The sequence below is a fragment of the Oncorhynchus kisutch genome, linkage group LG7 (genome assembly GCF_002021735.2).
Source record: "Oncorhynchus kisutch isolate 150728-3 linkage group LG7, Okis_V2, whole genome shotgun sequence".
In the NCBI taxonomy this organism is placed as follows: Eukaryota; Metazoa; Chordata; class Actinopteri; order Salmoniformes; family Salmonidae; genus Oncorhynchus; species Oncorhynchus kisutch.
This window is the reverse complement of record NC_034180.2, coordinates 34,545,039-34,557,525: the sequence shown is the minus strand read 5'-3', so window position 1 is coordinate 34,557,525 and position 12,487 is coordinate 34,545,039. Positions and strand designations below refer to the sequence as shown.

Genomic DNA, 12,487 nt, shown 5'->3' with positions numbered 1-12,487 from the left:
GGAGAAAAAGTGTTAAGTGTAAAGGACAATTCTGGTAGCCTGGTAGCCTGTATTTTGTTGCTAATCTACAATCTACTTAATCACAAACCATAACAGTCTTGACATTGAAATAAACAGTCAGTCCATTCAGAAGCGGAGCGGAGAGGCTGAAGCCAGGAAAACAGATAGAAATATAGAGACCAAGACCTTGGGATTTAGCACCGCCATAATGATCTGAGGTGGATTCATCTCATAAAGGTGTGTGGAGAAACTGCAAAGGCCCAGGTTTAATGGTGTTTTATCAATCCCGGTCAGTACATATGGCGTACTACGTGTCCCAAGAACTGGGATGCTGCTCTTCTTCAGCTGGATAAACTCAGCCAGGAGGCAGAGAAAACCCCTGATAAAACCACCGCCTCGCCAGACAATTCAAACAACCTCTGGGACAGAAATGTCATGGTCATCTTTTGTCTGTTTGTTGATTGTTCCATCAGTACAAAGCTTAAGCACATTTTATTTAGCTCCACTGATATCAGTGTTCGTCATTCAGAATCAGAAGCAATCACTTCATTGTCACCCTGGTTACAGAGAGCCACTGAGATAATACTGTGACATCTATATCCATTTAATACAGACAAGAAACATGCTTGCTGATATTGATGAGCAACGGACAAGTTATTTTAATGACCTGGATTTAAAAAGTGTCATTTGGCTAGACTGCCTATAATGACCCATGTGTCAAACTGCTAAGCCTCTTTGTCTGCTAATGTACCTCTGTAGTGTAACAAACTGTCTGTGAGAGACCTCAATACAGACACACATATCTTTACATACTAGATGAACACACAAGAACTATAGCAAAAGAGACCTGAGTGCTTATATGACCTAATGGCCCTAAAATGTTCATACAGACATTCATGTGTGACACAGCTCTACCTGAGCTTTTTTTGCAGCAAAAATAGAATAATACACTTTAATATGACACAGCACAAACATGCATACTTTTTAGGTGCTGTTATCACATTATTTACATTGAGGTCTTAAACTGTCTAGACAAGATGTTTTGCAAGGTGAATGGACCCCATATGTGGCCAGTGTGAGCCTTGCTGCGCTACTTACTACTAGACTCACATGGGGATGATTGTTGATTATTACTGCCATCTAGTGACTATTTATGGCACTACCCTTTATTTTACATACTGTACATGGAGTTTGACTTTGCATGAAAAGATCACTTGTAAACTGCATTTGTTATTTTATTAACTCACTTTATTTGTTCTTCTTTCTAGGATAGCCTACTCAAGATGGCATACCCAACAGATTACTCTCTCATAGCCATACCACTCATACCACAATAAGGACAACGTTAGAGAAACAACATGGAAGGTGGGGGAATACAGAACTTATCCATAAATGGCAATGCATCAGACATCCACCCTGTCACACACAGTCTATGGGAGGTCATAACCATAGCAACTGTGTCGGCCATCGTGAGCCTGATTACGATAGTGGGGAACGTCCTGGTGATGCTGTCGTTTAAGGTAAACAGCCAGCTGAAGACAGTCAACAACTACTATCTGCTGAGTTTGGCTGTAGCTGACCTCATTATAGGTGTGTTCTCTATGAACCTCTACACCTCCTACATACTGATGGGATACTGGGCACTGGGGAGTGTGGCTTGTGACCTCTGGTTGGCTTTGGACTACGTGGCCAGTAATGCGTCAGTGATGAACCTGCTGGTAATCAGTTTTGACCGGTACTTCTCCATCACCAGACCCCTGACCTACAGAGCCAAGCGCACCCCCAAACGGGCTGGGGTCATGATAGGCATGGCCTGGCTGGTGTCCCTCATCCTGTGGGCCCCTCCCATACTGTGCTGGCAGTATTTTGTGGGGAAAAGGACAGTCCCTGAAAGGCAGTGTCAGATCCAGTTCTTCTCGGAGCCAGTGATAACATTTGGGACAGCCATTGCTGCATTTTACATCCCAGTGTCAATCATGACCATCCTGTACTGTCGGATCTACAAGGAGACGGAACGTCGCACCAAGGACCTCGCTGAGCTCCAGGGCATCAACAGTTCCACAGACACTGGTGTCACCAAACCCCAGAAAACCATCATTAGATCCTGCTTCAACTGCAAGCAGCTCAGCTCTGCCTCCCGGGACAGAACCCAGGCCTCCTGGTCCTCCTCCAACAGGAGCAATGCAGCCAAATCAGCAGCAGCCACCAACGACGAGTGGTCCAAGACAGACCAGCTGACCACCTTCAACAGCTATGCCTCCTCGGAGGACGAGGAGCGGCCCGTGTCCCCGGGGGCCTTTCAGCCCACCTGCCAGGAGTGTAGGCAGAGCACGGGTGCAGCGGGCTGTGATAAAGAACAGCTCAGCAGTTATGAGGAGAACAACTTCTTCCACACGCCACCAAAGACCAACTCCCAGAAGAGCAAGAAGTGTGTGTCCTACAAGTTTAAACCAGTTCCCAAAGACACTAGCAGTGGTGCCCAGCAGAGCAAGAATGGGGACACTAACATGGCCCCATCATCTTTCTCTTCAGCTGACTCTATGAGTGCCCCACCCTCCACCTCCTCCTCCAAGCCAATAGACACCACTCTGAAGATCCAGCTGACCAAGAGGAAGAGGATGGTGCTGATTAAGGAGAGGAAGGCTGCCCAGACTCTCAGTGCTATCCTGCTGGCCTTTATCCTGACATGGACACCATACAACATCATGGTGCTCATCTCCACCTTCTGCTCTGACTGCATCCCTGTGTCTCTCTGGCACCTGGGCTACTGGCTGTGCTATGTCAACAGTACAGTCAACCCAATGTGCTACGCCCTCTGTAACAAGACCTTCCAGAAGACCTTCCGCATGCTGCTGCTCTGTCAGTGGAAGAAGAAGAGAGTGGAAGAGAAACTTTACTGGTACGGGCAAAACCCTGTAGTGAGCAGCAAGCTAACATGAGCCATTCACACCTTCCTTTTAGAGGACGAGTATCAAGACTATATGACTCGATAGATGTGGAAATATTTCTGTCAGTATTTGAGTTATGTCTACAAGTAGGGTGTGTCAAAGGTGCAAAGGTTAGAGACAAGACTCTAGTTTGTCAATGGTATTGTTCTTTAATCAATACCTTGATCACTGCTCACTACAAGGAATTCAGAAGTGTTTGATAATCTTGCCCCAAATGCTGATACTGTACACCAATACATCATTGAACATGTAAATATAAAAAAATAACCCAACATGCACAAAAAAGTTAGAGATATTTCATAGAAAAACATGTTGTGAATGTTTTCTAGGCATTATGTTAGACTACATTGTGTTTATTTTAAGGGCTATCACAGTTCTTGACTTGATTTCAGAGTGAGCTGGATAACAAATGATTGTACACTCTGATCATCAAAAGCCTTGTTCACATGTACCATTGACTTTTGTCAGATACTAATAATCAAACATTCAACAGCCAATCTTTCCACCAATACACAAGCACATATACAGTACACATGTATTCATCCCTCAATCCAAATGAATCCAGACACCACAGAAACAGAGGGGAAGAGATTTGATTAAAGTAAATGCTGAGTTTGCGATATCAAATTCTATTTAACAATTAGTCTTACTCTCAACTCAGCAGCTTTAATCTGCACATAAACTGTGTAAAACACGTGATTTCATGCAATAGTTTATGGGACACTTCCGCATAAAGTATACACCTGACAAATTACTTGTCAGATAAGGATTAGCCTTTAATCAATCATAGTGGGTTCAGTTCAGGCCTAAGCATGGGATCATATCAGGGAGTGATTTAATCTGTCCAGGGTCACTATAAGTCACTCAGTACAGTGACAGCCCTCAACATTTACATCCATACAGAGTGGGAGACCGTAGGCTTTGATTCTTGCACTGTTCTGTGTCATGTATTAATTAGAATGTGTTTAACATCTGTCTGTACTCAGGAGACAGGCTTTTGTTTTGGTCATTCTGTGCTGTATAATTCTCATGTCCCCATTGCTAGACATTACATTTACAGAATTTCAATTGACCAGAACAATCAAAAAACCTTAAAATCTAGTTATTTAATCAAATGTGTCATCAGAAAATCTACTGTAAACTTACTGGATTGAATCTTATTTTCATCCAGTATATCTTGTTTTTTGTGCCAACAACCAACACATTCGTTCAGTGATATTAGGTGAGTAAATAAATACAGAAAAAGTGGTTTTACATGTGTAATAAGCTATGATATAATGGCCACAAAATGTGGTCTGTGATCATTTAGACATACAGTTTTGGGGGAAAGGTAGAGGGAGAGATTTAAGTGTATGAAGTCCCCAAAATAACTATAGCTTTTTTTTTTTTACTTAAAAAAAAAGTGTGACAAATCAGTTGATACTGAACTGTTTCCTTTACAGCATTTTGTGATCATATGTCTCTATGTATTTCTGAATTAAATGTGTTGAACTATTGTCTCTATTACATAAACAATGTTTTGAGAACCACTGCGTTAGAATAACCACAGATGGTATGGATCAACCTAATCTCCAGACAACAGACTCACAGTTCATCCTTCTTACAGTCCCCAGTGTGGACCACCTTTACTGTGTCTGAGGGCTTTACCATCATCCAGGCGTATTTACACAGGTGCTCTTTGTTGCAGTCCTTCTGCCAGTAGATCACGTTCCTGCGGTTGAGGTTGGCCCCAGCACAGGCGTCGTACCACCAGCCCCCTCCCGCCACACCCTGGAACTCCAGCTTAGCACAGTTTTGGAAGTAGTTGTCATTGTCTCGGTCCTTGGTGGTAAACCTCTGGTTGTCATGCAGGTAGTTCTCTGTGTCCTGGGTGAGAGCGTCTAAGGCAGAGCCCTGGAACAGACCAAGACGCAGCCTGAACCCAGACCGCTCGTCCTCCACCATGAAAGGGTCATACTCGCCAATCTTGGCGACGGCATCTTTGTCAACCAGCTTGACCCCCAGCTTGTAGCGTCCTGGCCCTCGGGTGAGATGGTGGAGGTGTTCGTTCCCCAGCCAGTGGTCACCATTCAGCATCCCGAAACCCTGCTTGTATTCGACCCAGGTGCGGTCGAAGTCCACGCTGCTGTTAACCGTGATGTGCTGCACTACGGTCCAACCACCATCTTGCATGGCACAGTAGGCCAGGATGGGGTAGTCAGCTGGCTGAATCAAGTACACTCCATCTCTGGCCTGACCCCCTGAACCCATCAACATCTCATAGCAATCCCTGGGGTACTCTGAAGGGTGAAAGAGCAACAAACTGAATTAACACCCACAATACGCAAATTACACAAAGAGTTGACGAGTAACATGAGATCAAGTTGATTAAATCAAAGCAAATAATCTGGATTTATTTTTCTAATCATTGTGTACACCTATTCAAGGTATTGTATGATGACGGACCATGATGATTAACCTGCCACTCCCTGTCTTATCATCAATGGGCTAATCTTCATGACTGTTGGCAGTTTCATAATCCATGGGATTTCACCGTGTCCATGACAAGCATAGTCAAACCTTGATGCTCTAACATAGCATCTCTGCTGTTTAGTCTGACAAAAGTGTGTCACTACAATACACTACTGTTCTCAGCAGCAGGTAAGAAATGTGAAAGAAGTTTATAAGGAACACAGTTGTCAAGTATGAAGTATAGAAGGGTCAGTAAGTAATTCGGTCTAGGCTTTTGCATTTGAACTACCTCCAGAATTACAGAGACTCAAAACAAACGGGTTTGTCTATCAGCAAAGATATGATACTTCAAGCACCACACATAAGGCTATTAATACAATTTGAAGCCCACATTAAATCCCACTGAAACGACACATGACAACTACAGAAACAGCCATAAGTCCTACTGTAGAATCCATTTCTACATTATGTTGGTAATTCCATTCCATTACTAATAATACAGTATTGTCATCCCTACCTTTCATTCCCTGGTTGAGGACCATCTTGTGCTCTTCAGAGGTCAGGAGATGGGTGTTCTCAGCTACCAGGTGTTTAGTGTGTACTCCCATCAGACTGATCACCAGTGCTACTGCTACTGTCCATGTCCCAAAACTCTGCATCTTCTAACGGGAAGTTCCTTCAGGGTAAACAGACATGTGGATTCAATTGACCATACATACAGAGTGGTAATGCAATTTCTCTAACAATTGTGTTACGCCCATTCAAGAGATACATGTATTTGACAATTTCATACTTGGACAAAAATCTGTCATTTTTGAATACAATGTATAGAACAGGTACTTTAAGAACCTTACTGAAATGTTGTAAAGAATGAACACTTACCTTCACTGTTACTGTTCCACTGTGTGTGTTTGTGTGCTGCGCTCTGTGACCATAAACCGTTATACACACATTGTACTTTGATAGCACTATATGGGGGAGAGAGAGAGAGAGAGAGAGAGAGAGAGAGAGAGAGACAGAGAGAGAGAGAGAGAGAGAGAGAGAGAGAGAGAGAGACAGAGAGAACAAACAAGGCCACCCAGGCTGCCAACCAGTCCACTGAGGTGCAGTCCCTTCCACACAGCCTCTACAGGCCAGTCACGACTGGACTTCAGCCTCAGCTTCACGTCACAATAGGAAACACCATGGGTTAAAGCAACCTTCAACATATCTGTGTCAAGTGGGATGGTTGCCTAATATCTCACCTTCTGAACACTTCCTCCACTGCTGGGAAGAAGCGATTGTAACCTTTGTCTTGGTGTTGCAATGTCTGTTTTAGCTGATCAAGTAGAACAACAAACAAGACAACTTTTAAAACTGGCATCCCCTAAATGTGTTCCCCCATCCTCACAAATACTGTATCACCATGTCCCTGTTATGCAAAGAGGTATTTTACAGCTATTTGTTTTAATATACAAAGATAGTCATAAACAAAGCGCCATAAATGATAATGCCTAAACAACTTATCTTCATGATGATTCAAACAGTGAATTTAAACTATGTCTGGAGGACCTGTGCACTAACACAACACATACTGTAGATGTACCTTATGAATAGGGCCAGGAATATTTTCTAACCATGTGACCTGACCACGGAAAACTCCAGGCATTATTTATACTCTGGGTCCTTGTTATGGGCTCTAACTAGGGCTTGGAATATTTCAATAGCCCCCCCCCCCTCTGTTGTCATGTTGCATAGTCACTTTAATAACTCAACCTACATGTACATACTACCTCAACTAACCGGTGCCCCCACACATTGACTCTGTACCGGTACCCCCTGTATATATTGTTATTTTTTACTGCTGCTCTTTAATTACTTGTTACTTTTATCTCTTATCCAGATTTTTTTAAACTGCACTGTCGGTTAGGGGCTCATAAGTAAGCATTTCACTGTAAGGTTGTTGTATTTGGGCGCATGTGACTAATACAATTTGATTTGATTTTGAAAAATGTATTTTCATACTTTGTTTCTGTACCGTTCCCACATGGGAATCAAACCCACAACCCTGGCGTTGCAAGTGCCATGTTCTAACAACTGAGCCACACAGGATAACATTTTATGGCTGACATTTTTATATCTAAGTCATTTATTTGTTTACAATAAAACAAGTTTAAGTACCATTTTAATGAACTAAATACAACTTCAAATGGTTCACTACTGTAACCAGACAGTTCTATGCACTTTCATCCTTTGGATCAATGTTGTGCCGTTGAGATGAAATCATGATAGCATTGTGGTCATATCAAATTCTAATTCAATGAAAAGGCTTTAAAGACCCAATGCAGCCATTTTTAGCTCAATATCAAATCACTTATGGGCAACAACTAAGTACTTTTACTGTGATTGTTTTCAATTAAAATGGTCAAAAAGAAACAAAAATAGCTTCTTAGCAAAGAGCAATTACTTTCATCAAGAACTTTGCTAGGACTTTCTGGGAGTGGTTGGAGTGGAAATTAACTGTCATTGGCAGAGATGTTTGGAATTCTCTTTCTCATTGGTCTATTAACTAATTTACTACATGGTGATAGTACCATGGAAGACCAAAACCCCATCTCACTAAAAGTCAGAAATGTCAATCTTTTCAAACAGCTCTTACACTAAAAGGGCATTATTATAATTTCCACAATTTCACATTATTATTCCAACCTCATAGCGTGGAAATATACAGTATATAAAACACAGGGAAATCCTGTTTGACTGCACTGTGCCATTAAAAAGAATTAGGCACAATCATTGTCTGGAGTGTCTCTCTGAGTCAGATAGACACTCTTTAGCAGCCCTCAAATGAACTAGGTTATGTTTTTCCAAGCATAACACTTCAAGTAGTGCAGTTCATTGAGTCACAAGTCCATTTGGTTCTTGTGAGTTGTTTCACAATGGGAATTTGGAAACAAAGTCATCAGGACTTGAGCTTGACATGGGCCACCATTGCAAGCATGGCAACTGAAACAGGTAAGAGTCTATAGCCTGAAAAACAGGAACGAATGTCACATACATCACAAACACTATTTGTACTTATGTTCAAATGATCATGTATTTTAAATAGTGTTGCAAAGGGAGGGTATATTACTAGGAACTGTTTTGGCATCAAACTGGTGGCAGTTTGGAAAAAAGTAAATGTTGGAAGAGTTGCAGAGTTGATTGAAAATAATGTCTTTATGCTTTTATCACTAATTAAGCTATTTTCTCTTGAACTATGTATGGTCTATCTACTAAACTCATGGAAAATATGGACACAGACATAATAAATTAATACTGTATATGAATACATTTTTTAAAAGTTATTCAAGGATAAATTACCAAATTTACGATAGATTGCCATATATTTTCTGTTAAAACCTACTATCCATAGATTGAGTGTTAGTACCTCGACTTGTTGAGAGCTCTGGCCACCAATGTTTCAACACTGACTGTACCCATCGTTAACCAACTACCAGGTAGCTGCAAGACAGCATGGGATCAGTTTGGTTGGATTATCAAGAATTTGTAATGGATAGTGTGTCATTAACAGTGGTACTCACTCTTCATATGGACTAGTGAGGACCTTTTTCACTAGAAGGTAAAGGTCAACACAACAGCCAATGGAAACACTGGATGACTCTGACTCATCGTCAAGACTATCGGGGAAAGATTAGATAAATAATACATAAATGGCATTAAACGTAAATTGTAATCATTGTTTTTTTACCAGGAAAAAAACATTAGAAATGTACCTTTTTGTTATTACTTACAAGTGTCTTTGATCCTGTAGGACAAAAGAGATATGATATTATAGAAGCAAAACTTTGGACCAATAAAACCTCCGATATTTCAATCTTGACAAGTTCTACTGTACCTTAAAAAATATGTAAGCAGTTCTCCAACATTTCTTCGTCACAGGGTCAAGGCTAGATTTAGTCTCAGATTTCTTCCAAAGAGCAGCTATGTATTGTGGAAAGCAGAACACCGGAGGTGGAATACATTCAAATATTTATGACACCAAGCATATCACGATGATGAGACAATCAACCCTTCAGGCAAACAGACTACTGATATTTCACACCTCTGTGAAGTAGTCATCGTCTTTTGAACCAGCCTCGTCAGTCTTGTTAGTATGATAGGCAGTGGGTGGAAACTCCCATGGGTCCATGTAGACGATCTCTTACATGCTCTGCACACAGGCCATTTCGTTCTCCTTGTTGGCCACATCATAAGTCCTCCCTGTGGGATCGCTGCTTCCTCCGAATGATAGTGAGATGGTGGGTCGTCCACTTACAGTACACGACACAACTCCCTTCAGTCTTCCAGGGTTGTTCCTTGAACGACCTGCCAGACGTCTATGAAACAAAGACATGGTTGAATACTCAGACATACTAGATTCAATCATCACTTATATGAAGCAATGACAAAAGGTATGAGGGTTGTTCCAGTTCAAGATTTCATTAAAGTGGCAATCAGCAGTTAACAATAACAAAGCCAACTCCCAGCCTCTGTATCAGTAGAAAAGCTGAAGGATGGGGCTGGAGAAATGTAATCACTTTCAAATTCATAGGCAGAGCTATGGATCCATCTATGATATCAGTTTTAACCATGTGTTGAGGCTATATACTATTTGTTTACATTTACTTTGTTTACAAACACGGGAGTAATACAATGGTTGGTTGGTTCTGTTGGTGTACAACAGTTGAACTATGCTCATGAGGCAAAAAGTACACATTATTTTCAATCAATGTACATCAAAACTCCTCACACACACACTAAGCACTGTAAATGGCTCTGGGAATACCTACAGTGAGAGAGAAAGTACAGCTGTCTGTACAATAACGGATTGAAGGACTGACGGCCGAGTGGGAACCTGAATCACACCACATTGAACATACACATACATTTAAAGCTAAATTATTCCTAGGATTGTCTGTGGCCCTACATACACTATATAGGGAAAGCAGCAGTGTAATCATTACTCCAAGCTGTTATCTATTAGACAGGTTCAGCAAACAGGGAGGGAACTACCTGAATCTGTCCAACATAAACGCACATTTTCGTTGCAAAACGGAACATTTTGCAACTATTTGAAGTAATGATTTCACACAAGCTGGGTAAACTGGTTTTACCCACAATTCTTCGCGGGCACATTGTTGTTATTTTGAATAATGACGTAGCCAGAAAAGGTGAGGGCAACTTTGTCTGTCTAGCTAATGTATTTTTGTCACGTTTGGTTATTTTGCGCATTTCAATTTATAGGAAGCTACTGTACACTTGCAATTATCACGATACATATCTGTTTTACAGTTATCATCCAGTGAACCCAGCATTGCAGTTAGCATTGGCTGCTGTCTGCTAGTTGCGTTAGCTGTTGACAGCAGCAGCAGCACAGCTGACAAAGAGCTCGAGGCAGCAGTATAATGTTGAAGGATAGCTACAGACGATGAGCACATATAACGTGGCTTGTACTAACACTTCCTCGATCTAACCTACTCTACTAGTTAGCTACCTTACTAATGCTGCAATCACCTAACGTTACCTGTCGGTGTTGATGTACTTTCTAAGAAGTCATATTAAGAAGTCATATATTCCGATCTAATGAGGCTGGTTTTACTATCCTTTTCAGCTTGGTTTCTTAACCCAAACGAAGCCCCGGTTCCTTTCCTGAACTGTGACCAGAGACTTTGTTGGGGATTCATTAACCTCGTCCCCAGGCTCAGATTGGCTGGTGGACGTTATTGGGATTCATAAACGCGGTAAATGTACAATAGGCATACTGGATTATTGTTGTCGACCCCCTAGTGTTCAATGTGCTCAGTGCATTCGATTTCAAAATAGAAATCTTAATTGCTTTAAATACAGAATGAATCATCTATTTTCGATCACTTTTAGGTTTATCTTGTTCTCATAGTAGATTGGATCTTTCACTGCTTCTCTCTAACATACTGTTTTAAAAGAGAATCATAGTTGACGTTTTTAATAACATGTTATGGCTTGTATAATTTTATGGGGGAGGCAATCATAAAGTGATTCAGTTCTCATCAGTTAGAACGCCAATGCAAGAATAGATTAACTCAAAGCGAATGACTTGTCCTTTAAATGAGCACACATCTACAATCGCAAACAACATCAACTGCTTTTATTGACTCATCATGCCTTGCCACACTGCATTTGCTGACTTCACAGGTTTGGCTGCTGTTTCATCAGTTTGGTCAACTGATTCTGATTTCCTCATCAGAGACACACTGACTGACTGGCTGACTCTGCAGTACACTAGCACAACTGTAGAAGAACATGTATCTGGCACAGTTTTCTGTAGCCTAATTGAGACAATTTGTATCCTGAAAGGCTGGGTTTCATTTAAGGGAAGCAGAGTCTATTGAGTTTAACTAGCCTACATGTTTTTTATGACATCATGTGACATTGTATGAGAGGGCAACAAAAGTCATGGGACTGCAGACACAGCAGTATATTACTGGTATCCACTTCCTACTGTGTGAATTGCACCTTTCCTTTCCCCTCAGGACTGTGCAGAAGTAGACCAGACAGAGCAAAGATGGTGTCTGTTGTTGGTGCTGTGTTCATTGCGTTGAGCTTGGCACCCCTGCTAGTGCTTAGTGTTCCTCCCATTGGGACCCAGCCTGAGCAGGTGCACATTTCCTATGCAGGTAGGTCTTTGATCTGTTTCCATTCATCTTTAATATAAACATCTATATATATGTCCAGGCTTTAACCTGGGGGGCGGTGTATGAATGTGGTACCTGGGGGGTGGTGTATGAATGTGGTACCTGGGGGGGCGGTGTATGAATGTGGTACCTGGGGGGCTGTGTATGAATGTGGTACCTGGGGGGCGGTGTATGAATGTGGTACCTGGGGGGCGGTGTATGAATGTGGTACCTGGGGGGCGGTGTATGAATGTGGTACCTGGGGCGCGGTGTATGAATGTGGTACCTGGGGGGGCGGTGTATGAATGTGGTACCTGGGGGGCGGTGTATGAATGTGGTACCTGGGGGGGCGGTGTATGAATTCAGATTTTTTTGTGTCCCACACACAAAGTTGCTAATTCCCGGTCTAAAGACTTG

General features: G+C 41.9%; 3 protein-coding genes and 1 pseudogene across 5 annotated transcripts in view; 2 read left to right on the top strand and 2 right to left on the bottom strand.

The window, feature by feature from the left end:
• The first annotated feature begins 1,340 nt into the window (after positions 1-1,340).
• On the top strand, positions 1,341-3,834 carry chrm5a (cholinergic receptor, muscarinic 5a). Its single transcript, XM_020488078.2, has one exon. It carries the CDS (start codon positions 1,359-1,361, stop codon positions 2,937-2,939), a length of 1,581 nt encoding a protein of 526 aa, XP_020343667.1. The 5' UTR covers positions 1,341-1,358; the 3' UTR covers positions 2,940-3,834.
• zgc:194887 (fibrinogen-related domain-containing protein) lies at positions 3,231-6,406 on the bottom strand. Its single transcript, XM_020488081.2, has 3 exons — positions 6,282-6,406; positions 5,917-6,075; positions 3,231-5,227 (listed from the first exon to the last, which is right to left on the bottom strand). Exons 2-3 carry the CDS (start codon positions 6,056-6,058, stop codon positions 4,533-4,535), a joined length of 837 nt encoding a protein of 278 aa, XP_020343670.1. The 5' UTR covers positions 6,059-6,075; positions 6,282-6,406; the 3' UTR covers positions 3,231-4,532.
• Positions 6,407-6,538: 132 nt separating this feature from the next.
• Positions 6,539-9,570, bottom strand: LOC109893759 (KATNB1-like protein 1; annotated as a pseudogene).
• An 822-nt stretch (positions 9,571-10,392) lies between these two features.
• The window catches only part of LOC109894524 (acid phosphatase type 7), a 29,312-nt gene continuing 27,217 nt past the window's right edge, over positions 10,393-12,487 (top strand). The window contains exons 1-3 of one of the 3 annotated variants that reach the window (XM_020488080.2): positions 10,426-10,591; positions 11,032-11,161; positions 11,930-12,073. In XM_020488080.2, coding sequence (XP_020343669.1) covers positions 11,962-12,073 — 112 coding nt within the window. In that variant the 5' untranslated portion in view covers positions 10,426-10,591; positions 11,032-11,161; positions 11,930-11,961. Of the gene's footprint in view, positions 10,592-10,798; positions 10,871-11,031; positions 11,162-11,929; positions 12,074-12,487 lie in introns of those variants that run through there. The other 2 variants (XM_031829001.1, XM_020488079.2) reach the window with 2 other exon arrangements.

Excerpts from the sequence above, each read along its gene's own strand:
- zgc:194887 (XM_020488081.2), bottom strand. The coding sequence starts at position 6,058 with ATGCAGAGTTTTGGGACATGGACAGTAGCAGTAGCACTGGTGATCAGT. Across the intron at positions 5,228-5,916 it reads CCTCAACCAGGGAATGAAAG|AGTACCCCAGGGATTGCTAT; the intron begins GTAGGGATGACA and ends TTCACCCTTCAG.
- chrm5a (XM_020488078.2), top strand. The coding sequence starts at position 1,359 with ATGGAAGGTGGGGGAATACAGAACTTATCCATAAATGGCAATGCATCA.